This window comes from Phoxinus phoxinus (genome assembly GCF_949152265.1).
Source record: "Phoxinus phoxinus genome assembly, chromosome: 7".
Classification (NCBI taxonomy): domain Eukaryota; kingdom Metazoa; phylum Chordata; class Actinopteri; order Cypriniformes; family Leuciscidae; genus Phoxinus; species Phoxinus phoxinus.
The window spans coordinates 19,846,393-19,858,659 of NC_136882.1; the positions used below are offsets into that span (position 1 = coordinate 19,846,393).

The 12,267-nt window shown below is 36.7% G+C and overlaps 3 protein-coding genes and 1 pseudogene across 5 annotated transcripts; all 4 read left to right on the forward strand.

Annotated features, from left to right (window-relative positions):
* Window positions 1–223: 223 nt before the first annotated feature.
* On the forward strand, window positions 224–1,818 carry LOC307001215 (gamma-crystallin M2-like; annotated as a pseudogene). Its single transcript, XR_013800692.1, has 3 exons — window positions 224–244; window positions 345–633; window positions 794–1,818. The product of XR_013800692.1 is annotated as a gamma-crystallin M2-like (transcript).
* Window positions 1,819–2,231: 413 nt separating this feature from the next.
* Window positions 2,232–8,383, forward strand: LOC307001216 (uncharacterized protein). The gene is made up of 6 exons (XM_079617439.1): window positions 2,232–2,365; window positions 2,446–2,688; window positions 2,791–3,061; window positions 7,461–7,507; window positions 7,647–7,889; window positions 8,052–8,383. The coding sequence occupies exons 1-6, from the start codon at window positions 2,357–2,359 to the stop codon at window positions 8,325–8,327; spliced, it is 1,089 nt and encodes a 362-aa protein (XP_079473565.1). The 5' UTR covers window positions 2,232–2,356; the 3' UTR covers window positions 8,328–8,383.
* Window positions 4,711–5,956, forward strand: LOC307002167 (gamma-crystallin D). The gene is made up of 3 exons (XM_079619483.1): window positions 4,711–4,781; window positions 4,940–5,182; window positions 5,300–5,956. The coding sequence occupies exons 1-3, from the start codon at window positions 4,737–4,739 to the stop codon at window positions 5,567–5,569; spliced, it is 558 nt and encodes a 185-aa protein (XP_079475609.1). The 5' UTR covers window positions 4,711–4,736; the 3' UTR covers window positions 5,570–5,956.
* Window positions 8,384–8,742: 359 nt separating the features above from the next.
* On the forward strand, window positions 8,743–11,242 carry LOC307002171 (gamma-crystallin M2-like). Of its 2 annotated transcripts, none has more exons than XM_079619487.1 (4): window positions 8,743–8,900; window positions 10,328–10,384; window positions 10,519–10,761; window positions 10,858–11,242. In XM_079619487.1, exons 2-4 carry the CDS (start codon window positions 10,376–10,378, stop codon window positions 11,128–11,130), a joined length of 525 nt encoding a protein of 174 aa, XP_079475613.1. In that variant the 5' UTR covers window positions 8,743–8,900; window positions 10,328–10,375; the 3' UTR covers window positions 11,131–11,242. The 2 variants fall into 2 exon arrangements, with proteins under 2 accessions (XP_079475613.1, XP_079475614.1); XM_079619488.1 differs by lacking the exon at window positions 8,743–8,900 and adding an exon at window positions 10,177–10,193 and having other exon boundaries at window positions 10,326–10,384.
* The last annotated feature ends 1,025 nt before the right edge of the window (window positions 11,243–12,267 follow it).

Below are 12,267 nucleotides of genomic sequence, written 5' to 3' on the forward strand. Positions count from 1 at the left end.
GTAATTTGCCAGGTAGGAATTTTGATTTGATGAATCAGGGCTTTTAAATCTATGGATAGGATTAAGAGGTAAGCAGCACCATCAGAGTGCCAAATCCCAGTCATTGAGAGGACAAATAAAGTTTGATCCGCCATGTTGATGGAGGTTTATAAAGCAGACCTCATGCCCTAGTTTGTTTGACTGTTTCTCTTGTTTAGGACTGTTTCTTGAGGTTCACATCACAATGAGTAAAGTAAATGAGACGGTCAAAGACTTTTGCATTTCTTGAGGAAACTTTATGTTAACATTTGAACATGAACAATTGTTAGCCAAATGCTTCTTATACTTAACTGTACCATGACTAGGAACATAACAACAGAACCAATACAGTTGTGTGTATTGCTTTAATAGCTTGTTTGCAGATTATTTTTTATGAGGATAGAAACTTCCAGGGTCGCTCCTATGAGTGTGGCACAGACTGCGCAGACATGCACCCTCATTTCAGTCGATGCAACTCTGTCAGAGTGGAGAGTGGCTGCTGGGTCCTGTATGAAAGTCCCAACTACTCTGGTTACCAGTATGTGAATATATCCTGAATATCAGCACTGGATGGGCTACAATGACACTATTCGCTCATGCCGTACATTTTCCAATGTGAGTAATATGCATGTTAACGATTATTATTACATCTTTGTAGTTTGCTGTTCTGACACACAAAAAAGTTGTTATTCAGTACCCACAGTGTGCAAGCCTTTGTTGTATTTTGTGTTGTTGTACATTAACACGGCGCACTTTAACTATTTGAAACTTGCAGAAATGTGGTGGATCCTACTGCATACGGATCTACAATCGGCCAGATTTCCAAGGTCAGATGATGGAATTCAGTGATGACTGCGGGTCCATCCATGAAAGCTTCCAGTGCCGCAGCATTCACTCTTGCAATGTCATGGAGGGATACTGGACCTTCTATGAGCACTCCAGTTTTCGAGGCCGTCAGTATTTCATGCCACCCGGCGAGTATCGCAAGTTCAGCAACTGGGGTGCCATGTGTGCCACCATTGGCTCCTTCTGCAAAATCACTGATTTTTACAGTCCACATTATTAAATAATTGTGCCTTTACTGGCATTGACTTGTCAATAAAATGTCACAAAACCATATGCTTTACAGTGTATGTATTCATGCTGCAGGTGTGTCATTCACAAGTTGATTATTACAGCTGCCCATGATCAAACATATATAGATTGTAGACTATATGGCATCTGTGGGGGATGCTTTAATTCCTAAAAGAGAATAGGGCTACACTTTATTTTGATTCATTTTTTGATTTATTTACTTCAGACATTCTACTAACTATATAAGTAACTTCTCAACTACATGTCAACTAACTCTCATCAGAGTATTAGTAGACTGGGTTAGGTGTTCGGGTTAGTAGAATAATTTGACATGTAACAAAGTTACTTATCAGTAGAATGTAACTTGGGAGGGCCATCAAAATAAAGTGTTAGCAGATATTAAGCAGACAGTCTACTAATAGTCTAATGAGAGTTAGTTGACATGCTGTTGTAAAGTTACTTCAGTTAGTAGAATGTCTACATTGGACCATCGGGGGAAAAAAGTGTTCCCAAGATAGTATTTCTTCATGTTTGCCAATGTAAATTATTTAGAAATACACTAGGCATTACATATCAATATACTGTAAATTGATGGCACTTTTGCCTTTGGAATCAAGCAAGTTATATACTATCTTATAACGATTGTAATGACAAACTAAATGTCACTACTGGCTACCACGTAGTAGATCATACCATGCTGGTAACATTATTTGTCATTGACAATTATTTTGATGAAGTAGCCATCCTACACTGGCAAGGTCCTGGAAAACATTAATTGGTCTAATACATTAGTGAGATGAATAATGGCAATGGGACTGTCATTGACATCAAACTGACATCTTTTTTTTTTTTTTTTAAATACCCTCATGAAACATAAACATCCACTATCAGCTATCATAAAGGCATTTCACAATTTCAGAAGCAAAACTATTCAGTTTAAATTCAATTATTTTATTTAAAATGTGTAATCCTAAAATAAATGCAGACTAACACTATTGTTGTGTTGTTTCCCGAGACCTTTCCAGCAGCTTTCAACAGAGCAGCTTTTACTGGAAAAACTAATGTTACAGAGGCAATCAAAGTGATTGTTTAGGCTAAAACAGACAGTCATGTTTGCAAATTTCCTGTACAGTTTCTGCTGACACGAGTACACTGTGATTTAAATGACAACACAAACAGTAGTACCATTATCTTCTCGGATATATATTACAGTTCCAGCAGCACTTGGCACCTGCACAGGAAAGATTTCAAAGCCCCTATAAACATGGGAAAGGTCTGTATGAATTACAATAACGTATTAGTCATAAATGAATTATTGTGCTTCTCTCATTATCTAAATATTGTTTTCTCTAGATTATCTTTTACGAGGACAGGAACTTCGGCGGCCGTCACCATGAGTGCACGAGTGACTGCGCTGATCTGCATTCCTACTTCAATCGCTGTCACTCCATCAGAGTGGAAAGCGGTTGCTTCATGGTCTACGACCGGAGCAACTTCATGGGACAGCAGCACTTTCTGAGAAGGGGCGAGTATCCCGATCACATGCGTATGATGGGAATGAATGATTGCATCAGATCCTGTCGTATGATCCCAATGGTAAAGACTGAAGCAATTCATTATCTAATGTTATCAATGGTCTTGTTTTAATACATTGAAGTGAAGCACTCAGCCTTAACTCATGTTTTGTTATCCATTTAGCATCGTGGGTCCTTCAAAATGAGGCTCTATGAGCGCTCTGACATGGGCGGCAAGATGATGGAGCTCATGGATGATTGCCCTAATCTTATGGACCGCTTTAATATGTCCGACTTCCATTCCTGCCATGTGATGGATGGTCACTGGCTTGGGTATGAGCAGCCCAACTATATGGGCAGGCACTTCTACATGAGGCCTGGCGAGTACAAGAGGTACAGTGACTGGGGTGGCATGAGTTCCAGGATAGGCTCCATCAGACGAATCATGGATCTCTAATGAAAGGAGTCCTTTTGAAATGTCTGCTGTATGCCCTTTTTCACACACTAAATAAAATGGTGTCTGTGCTCAAGTGTATTCAGTTTTGTTCTTGCACCCTCTACCTGGGGGGGTCACTGCCTGATGATGACCCTTGCTACAGGCTGCCAGACTACTTTACACTGTTCAGTAACCTGAATAAAACTATAGAGAGATTTTCCTCCAGACAGGTGTTGAGTGTTCTCTTTGCTTGTACTGCACATTAAACTCACTCGTGGCGAATAACTAATGATAAACAGATGAAGTGTAAAAAACTAGCTTTTTAATAAAACAGCCAATGTTTAATACATTGTTTATGTAGATGAACATTATAGGATTGTGTATATGTGACCCTGGATCACAAAACCAGTCACAAGTAGCACGGGTATATTTGTGGTAACAGCTAACAATACATTGTATGGGTCAAAATTATTCATTATATCATCAGGAAAGATCATGTTCAATAAGATATTTTGTTCATTTCCTACCGTAAATATATAAAACATTTATTTTTGTGAGTGAATGCAGCACAATCGCAAACATAAATGGACAACTTTTTGCACCCTCAGATTCCAGATTGTCAAATAGTTGTATCTCGGCCAAATATTGTCCTATCCTAATAAACAATAAACCAATGGAAAGCTTATTTAATGGAAAGCTTATTTTAAAAAAGACCCATGTGACTGGTTTTGTGGTCCAGGGTCACATATAATCTAAATATAATCTAAATTAGTGGCTCTTGAGCAATACATTTTACCCCAGTTTAGTTCAGGTGAAGTAGGTTAATGCAGGGGACACACTTAACAACTAGCTGAAACATTCTAAGACTGAACTGTTCCAACGACTGGAGCAGACTTTAAACACCGACTGTGAACACTGACTGAATGCAACTGTCTCTGAATCGCCGCATTTGGGCATGGTCAGTTGTAAGTATCAAATTACATTCATTATCGGCCTTACAGTCCTATACATAGGACCTTGATAAAAATGTTAATATTAAACACAAAACTTTAGATGGACTTAGAGGCTTTTGCACCTGAAGTCTTCATATTCCCCTATTTTACACAATGCTACTCTATCAGGGTATTTAGAGTGGGTGCTTCATGGTGTATGAGCACCCACGTTTTATTTGTATTTTATTGTAAGCTCATGGTGATCGAGTAACCCTAACCGCAACGTATCCATTAGAAATAATGATGTAAAAATATAGATATAAAAGTTACAATAAAATAAAATAAACAATAACATAAAGTACTTAATTAATAAAAATACATACATTTACATTAAGAATGTTTATCATTTTATGAGATAAGCAAATCCCACAAACCATTGTAAATTCATAGATTTAAATAAATATCAAATGTCGAGACTTAAATGCAATTTGTAAACAATGTTTCATGACTTATTGGATATTGGGTATGTATATTAATTATTTTTTAATGTGATTACAGTCTCTATTTTATCATTTATTTCACAAAATGGCCGTGCTGACAGTTTTTAACAAATAATTATAATAGTAGAACTTCTTTAAGCATAAAAAAGCTTCTCCCCCCCCCCCCCCCTTTTTTTTTTTTACAATTGTAATATGAATGACACACACAGTGTCGGCACTTCGTGTCTATATATACCAAGAAGTGTCCTCAAAGTAATGAGCAATGTCACACTCCCATGGTACAACTGCACTGTCAAAAATGGGGAAGGTATGCAATACTGTGAGGAAAGTGAGAAAGGGTTACGGTTTGGATTAACCCACAAAAATAGGCTTTTGTTTTGTGTTATATTGAAGACGATGGTTTACGGTAAATTGTGCATGTATATGGACTAAAAAAATGTTGTTCTTCTATCTCTTTTTTAACAGATCATTTTCTATGAAGACAAACATTTTGGGGGTCATCAATATGAATGCAGTGGTGATTGTGCAGATATGCTCTGCTATCTTAACCGCTGCAACTCCATCATGGTGGAGAGTGGATGCTTCATGATCTATGAACAACCAGTTTACAACGGCCAGCAATTCCTGGTCCGTAAAGGAGAGTACCCAGAGTTTGAAAGCTGGTTGGGCAAAAATGATTCTGTCTGCTCCTGCCGTGTAATTCCCATGGTGATTATATGCTACTATTTGCTTGAGTGATTAACATTGAAAGAAATTACAAAATTCACTTTTTTTATCACTCCAATCATTCTTTTAAATGTCTTTTTGTTCTTCTATCAAACACAGGGATCTTCTCATGAGGTGAAGCTTTTTGAGAGAATGGAGTATGGAGGTCAAATGATGGCTCTTGTGGAAGACTGTCCAGATGTGATGGACATGTTCCAAACAAACCACATATTCTCCTGCAAGGTAATTGGTGGAAACTGGCTCTTCTTCGAAAATTCCAACTTCAGAGGCAGGATGTACCTCATAAGGCCTGGAGAATACACCAGATTCACTGAATGGGGAGGCATGAGTGCCCGTGTGGGTTCCATCAAACGAATCATGGATTACTAGAATTAACTTTCAAGCTTAAAATCAACCTAATATTTTTAAACCTAATTTAAAACTTTGCTATATTTAATCTATTAGATGCTTAATTTTATTACTTGTTAATTTTTTTTATTGTAACATTCTTGTAAACACACACAAAGCTTAATACAGACTTCAAATTGGCAATATTTGCTTACTTAGGGCCTGCCATGTAGCAAACATGTTAATTAACAACTCATGCATTGACACTCTCGTATGTTACCTCAAAAATAAATGTTTATAAACTCTGAATCTTTACATTTGTTTATTTTTGACTCTTAGAATGTTTTACTTCATATTTGACAGTATATTTTTCATAATGTAATTTGGTTTCTACGACTAATCAATCAAATAAAACTGCTAATAAATGACTGTAATGTTTTCTTTTGTATACAGTTTTAAAAGGACAAAAGTTCTTTAAAGGTGCCATGTGTAAAAATTGAGGTAAAAATATCCAAAAAATGAGCTACACGCATCAAAAGAATGAGAAGAAATAAGGGCAATGATGTCATTAAAAAAATGTCAAGTTATAGGCTAGTGCTGCAGAGATATCAACCTTTATTAGCATTAGCATTACTAGCCACGGCCCGACAGGTGTCGTAATACCAGTTTCGGCCATGGGAGGCATGTGGGCAACATAACCACCAACCAACCTGCAATACACGAATAACTCGCACGGCTTGTGGGCGTACTTGAACCTGATGTCAATCGTGTGGAAAGTACAGCCCACTACTTCATTTCAATTCAGGGAAGAGAGCGGAAGGATGGCTGAAGCCTTTGGCAAGAGACCCCTACAACCACCGCGCTCTGATCAAGCACAAATCAAATCAGATAAGAAAAGGACCGCTCGTCACGGTCCGGGCTCGAAAGCGCGGGGGACGGCGAGCGAACTGCAGCACATAGCCCTGTTTTACAACGTTCAGCACCCATTCTGACACGCCCGGGATCGCTCCCCATGCTTTCGCACGCATAGCTAGGGGCAGAATGGTCTCCGTGTTCTGACCGCCGCACTGCGCGGGTTCGAGAAACTGAAACGGAGGTATCAACACGGCACGGCAATCACTCGGCATGGATGGAGAGGTGAGGTAAAGTAATAATTACAAGAGCTTCACGGTTATCAGATACAAGCATTCAACGGCCCTGTAGTATATATATATATATATATATAAATATAGGTTATTTGTGTTTGCGCACGTGATATCAGGAAGCAATGTAATAACGTTACCTGTAATACACACATGATGGCGATGCGCAAATCGAGTGTGTGCGTGTCACAAATTATTATTGTTTCTTCAACTTATTAAAATATCTTACTTTACTGCAACTATCTGTTTCTGCTTCTTTATCATATTTATAGTGTGTGCTTTTATAAAATACCATATCCTACATCACATATTTTGATATGTGAGGTATACTGCCCCCATCTGGTATGGAATGTGGAGTATGACTTGATTTTTTTTGCCAGACAATTACACATGGCACCTTTAAAATTATTCCATGTTCTGCTTTCATGTTAGTTTACTGTTTTTTTTGTTTTGTTTTTGTTTTTGGTCATTATATAAGATGAATCATATAACAATATTGCAGCTTTCATCCAGACTAAGCATCTATTACTCAATTAAAAGATCGTTTGCATTGATTCACTGTGCTGACTGCACTCAGATTGAAGATTCTGCTAGCAGGACAGGAGCATTTTGTTGAATATGGAAAAACTGCACCAGGCCAAGCCAAATAATCAGATTTTTTTCATTGCCCCCCTGATTGTAGCCCCTATTACTACTCCCTGGGCTAGATTTATTTGAATGACAATACTTTATGCTGTGCAATCACAGCTGCTTCTAGGTTTTATAAAAGACAGTGATAAACTGGATGCCAGTGTTGAGCAGAATAGCCCTGTCAGATGCCAACATGACTATCGGAAAGGTATTGTAATTTCTCTCACTCTCAGACTAATAGACTTATAATGGTTTTTAACTCTATAACATGGAGCCAGTTTACAGCTGTGAGCTCATATTATTGCAAACTTAAATAGTAGATTAACTGTACCACTTTTATTTAATAGATCATCTTCTACGAGGACAGGAACTTTCAGGGTCGCCACCATGAGTGCAGCAGTGACTGTGCAGACATACACCCCTATTTTACCCAATGCAACTCTATCAGGGTAGAGAGTGGGTGCTTCATGGTGTATGAGCACCCAAATTATATGGGACAGCAGTACTTCCTGCGAAGGGGCGAGTATTCTGACTGTCAGTGTATGATTGGGTTCAGTAACTATATCAGATCATGCCGTATGATCCCCATGGTAAGTGATTTAAGGGAATAAAAATTAAATGATTCCAAAAATACACCAGTTCATGAATTCAAAATATAATGTTTTTGACTGGTGAAACACACTTTGATGTTCTTGCCACATGAAATTAGAAATGTGTTGCATAGTATATCACAAATCCATATTTTCTTGTAGTATAATGGTAACTACAGAATGAGACTATATGACCGGGCTGACATGGGAGGACAGATGATTGAACTCACAGAAGACTGCCCTAACATTATGGACCGCTTCCATACATCTGACATCCACTCCTGCCACGTGATGGACGGCCACTGGCTTCTATACGAGCAGCCCAACTACAGGGGACGAATGTACTACCTTAAACCAGGTGAATACAGGAAGTACAGCGACTGGGGAGGAACGGCCCCAAGAATTGGGTCCCTCAGGAGGATAACCACTTTCAACTAGACAACATGAAGTTGTGCAGCAACATATGCAATAAATAAATTATCTTGACTAAAACATCTTCTTGTCTTGCTATTATTCTGTTGTAGTGTTTTAATGTGAACTTAAAATCACCATAAAAAAGAATTTAAGTAATTAAACTGTAACTACAGTTATTCTAAACTTAATTTCCTTCACTGACCTATCAGTGCAAACCAGGTTACCAGACTGGAAAATATTCATTGCAAAATTCAGTAAAGCAAAACTGAGGGCAAACTGTCTATCACACAGCTTATGCTTTTGGCTGAACAATGTGGGGCTCAGTCTGGATTAACTGTCCTCATTGTAGTTAAATCTATCACTACCATGACAAAAAAACAAAAGCAGCTCTGCTATTTAAATGCACATTGACCTCAAAGAAATTAGAGGACGTATTTAATACACATGCATGTTATCGTGGTACAAAGTAGCTATCAAATACCAAATGACAAAGTTTTTTCTCCTAAACACCTATTCAGCTTTATAATGTAAAGAAGAAGACTGAATAAGAAGACAAAATCAATCAATCAATTAAGTCATTCTGGATTTTTAATGCAAGTAAGTAATTTAAGTTGTGATTGAGTGCATACAGTATATATTTCTGATAATATCTGGCTGTTGTTTTTAAGGTATAATCCAAATATAATCCTGTTCTATTTTGTAATTAACTTAATACAAGTTTTTTACTAATGGAAGAATATACACAACATGGTAGATTAATAAGTGTCCTACTTTACTTGTATTTATGCATGGCTTTCTGATTATGTGGTTTCTATTCTTGGAGTACTACTGCTAACAGGTTTGTGAATCATTTTTCCTTGACTGATAAAAACTATTTGGACACATGGTAGTTTATGATATCACAAGAACATGTAATGATTACTGCTTGCTTGCTTTTTACTGTGTATCCTAGGCCTTTTTCTAAAAGATGTTTGTATTTTTTTTCCACTTAAAAAGTTTAGCATTTAATTTTACTTTTGCCAATAAAAATATGTAGGCTATTTATCCTAATGTAGAAGATAAACATATTTATTATGTAGAAGAGATTTACAAAAAGCACATAAATAATACCCATGCACGTTACAGAAACTTTGTTGGACAAACTGCTGCAAATAGTATTTCTACATTAAACTTGTTCTACTTAACTTTCGCATGATGCTGCATCCAGGTGTTAGTAAGAAATTGAAAATGACCATCATATTGATAAACAAAACAAACGTTTTTGCATATTATACATGCCACAATAAATTAATTTATTTATTTTACACTTTATTTGGGCCTTTAGCTTGTTGCTAATATTGCTAGCCTAAAGCTAACTAAAAGTTTTATTTACCAATATATATGTTTTTTAACCAGCACCAAAACACCTCCCTGGAAGTTTCTAGTTATTCTAAAGATCTTGATTAGCTGGTTCAGGTATGTTTATTTAGGGTTGGAGCTAAACTCTTCTGGATAGTGGCCCTCCGGGAACTGAATGTGACACCCCTGTTCTAGAGACAAATTGACATTTGAATGAGACAATGCTCACATAACTCTTGTGTTTAATCATTCCCAAAACACAGGTACTGTAGGATTACAATAGTTTTTTTTTTCTCTGGTAATTTCCCTTTGTAAATTCTCCATGTAATTTCTGCATTTTTTTTTTCATATGAAAGAATTTACTGAAAACATTATATGTCAGTGCAGTTGAAAATCCTATTAAGAATGAAATCTCAGTAGCCGCTCCCTCTGTTGAGCAACTTCTTTAATGCAAAAGGCATGTTCCATATTGTTCTGTGAGCATTGTGTTGTGAATGTGTGGGTGCCGTACCAGTCATTTCCCTGGACCATGCAAGAGAAAACACCAAACATGTAATTATATATCCTTTTTCAAGTAAAATCCATATTTTGAACTCAATATTGTGCTCTAACAAAAAGGTAACATGTGCCAGTACCCTGACATATTCCTGTGATAATTTGAATAACAATACTTTGTTTGTCAAGAGGCAGTATAAAAAGCTTGGAAAGCATATGGAATCTCTCCAACGGTGACCATGGGCAAGGTAGGATTTTTTGGCACCACTTTCATGACTTTAACATTTTGCACCTCCCTTATGTATACTAACCTTTGATGCATACAGATTACTCTCCTAATAGCGGCACTAAAATGAAGTGTTGATTTTGTTAACTTTTTCAGATTGTTTTTTACGAGGACAAAAATTTTCAAGGTCGTAGTTATGAGTGCAGCAACGACTGCACAGACCTTCACACTTACTTCAGTCGCTGCAACTCCATCAGAGTAGAGAGTGGCTGTTTCATGATCTATGAACGTCCAAATTATATGGGCCACCAGTATTTTATGAAGCGAGGCGAGTATTCTGACTACCAGAGATGGATGGGCTTCAGTAGCTGTATTCGATCCTGTCGCCAGATACCAATGGTGAGGTTCACTGAATGTGCTGCTTTTGTGGATATACATGACGGCTTCTTTGATGCCAGTGTACTGAATCATTCCTTTGCATCTTGATGTCAACAGTACAGGGGACCATACAGAATGAGGATCTATGAGAAGGCTGACTACGGAGGTCACATGATGGAATTCATGGATGACTGTCCCTGTGTGTCTGACCGTTTCCACCATCGGCATGTGTACTCCTGTAATGTGATGAATGGCTACTGGATCTTCTATGAATATCCCAACTACAGAGGGAGGCAGTACTTCCTGAAAGCTGGGGAATACAGGAGATACCGAGACTGGTGTGCTACCTGCGCTATTGTGGGCTCCTTCAGACGAGTCAATGATTATTAGCCATTCTGCTTGCACTAATTTATATGAACTGTTCATTTCCTGTTTATAAGCATAACTGTTTATAAACATTTTGATTTTTCACTTCTTGTGCCTGGATATATATAAAAAAAATAATAAAATGATATTTGTAATAATAAAGTACTCTTGTTTTACTGAATTGTCAGCACTAAATCAGACTATTATAACAGAATTAACTGTTTTTTTTTTTACTTTTTAATTAGATTTTTACATTTTTAAACATTTACAAATATTGCAATTATTAAAAGATAAAACAATAATAATAATAACATATTGCATTTATATTAATAAATGTAAACCTAAACAGTATAACTAATTGCTAATGGAAACCTTTTACTCAAAATGTGCCAAAAAGTTTAACTAACTATTATTTTTGAGTTCATTCAACATCTATCAGATATTTAAGTTAACTCTAAATACTTTTTGAAGTTTTTACAACTCCGATAAAGTTTAGAGTTTAGGGAACTTGAAAAAATAGATTCAACCATAATAATATTTTAATGTCAAACATATGACCTCACTGTAAACCCTAACGCTCAAAAAAATTATTGGTTTGAGTGGGGCGGGGCCAACTTCAATTATACAAATTTGTTCAATCAAATGAACTTTTATGAGTATTTATTACTTTCTTTTTCTTTTAAGTTCACAAAACGGACACATTTTAAGTAAGTTGAATTGTTTCATTGGTTTGAGTTCCATGAACTTGTTTCTTTTAATTTAGACAAAGTTAAATTTAACTGAAACTGGGTAGGGATTTCTATTTCCCATCATGCTTTGTCATGACACTTAAAAGGTAGAGTGAATGCTACAATTAAGTGTTATGTAAAAAATGTTTGAGCCAGATTAATGTTAAGATATTTAGTGTTTAATGTTTTGTTAATGATAGTTGTTTATATATTTTTCTTTTTTTTTGTGGGGGGGGGGGGGGGGATTTACCATCATGGTGATGAGTGGAGCATGTGCTTGGTTTGAGAACAGTATATGACAAATGTTTCAAATAGCGGTGCTCATTCATCAAGTGCTATGCTATGCTATGCTATGCAAAGGCTATCAAAGCTTTGTGTCACCAACTGCCAAGGTAGCATTTTTTTAATTATTAGATGGTTAAAGCTAGCCATG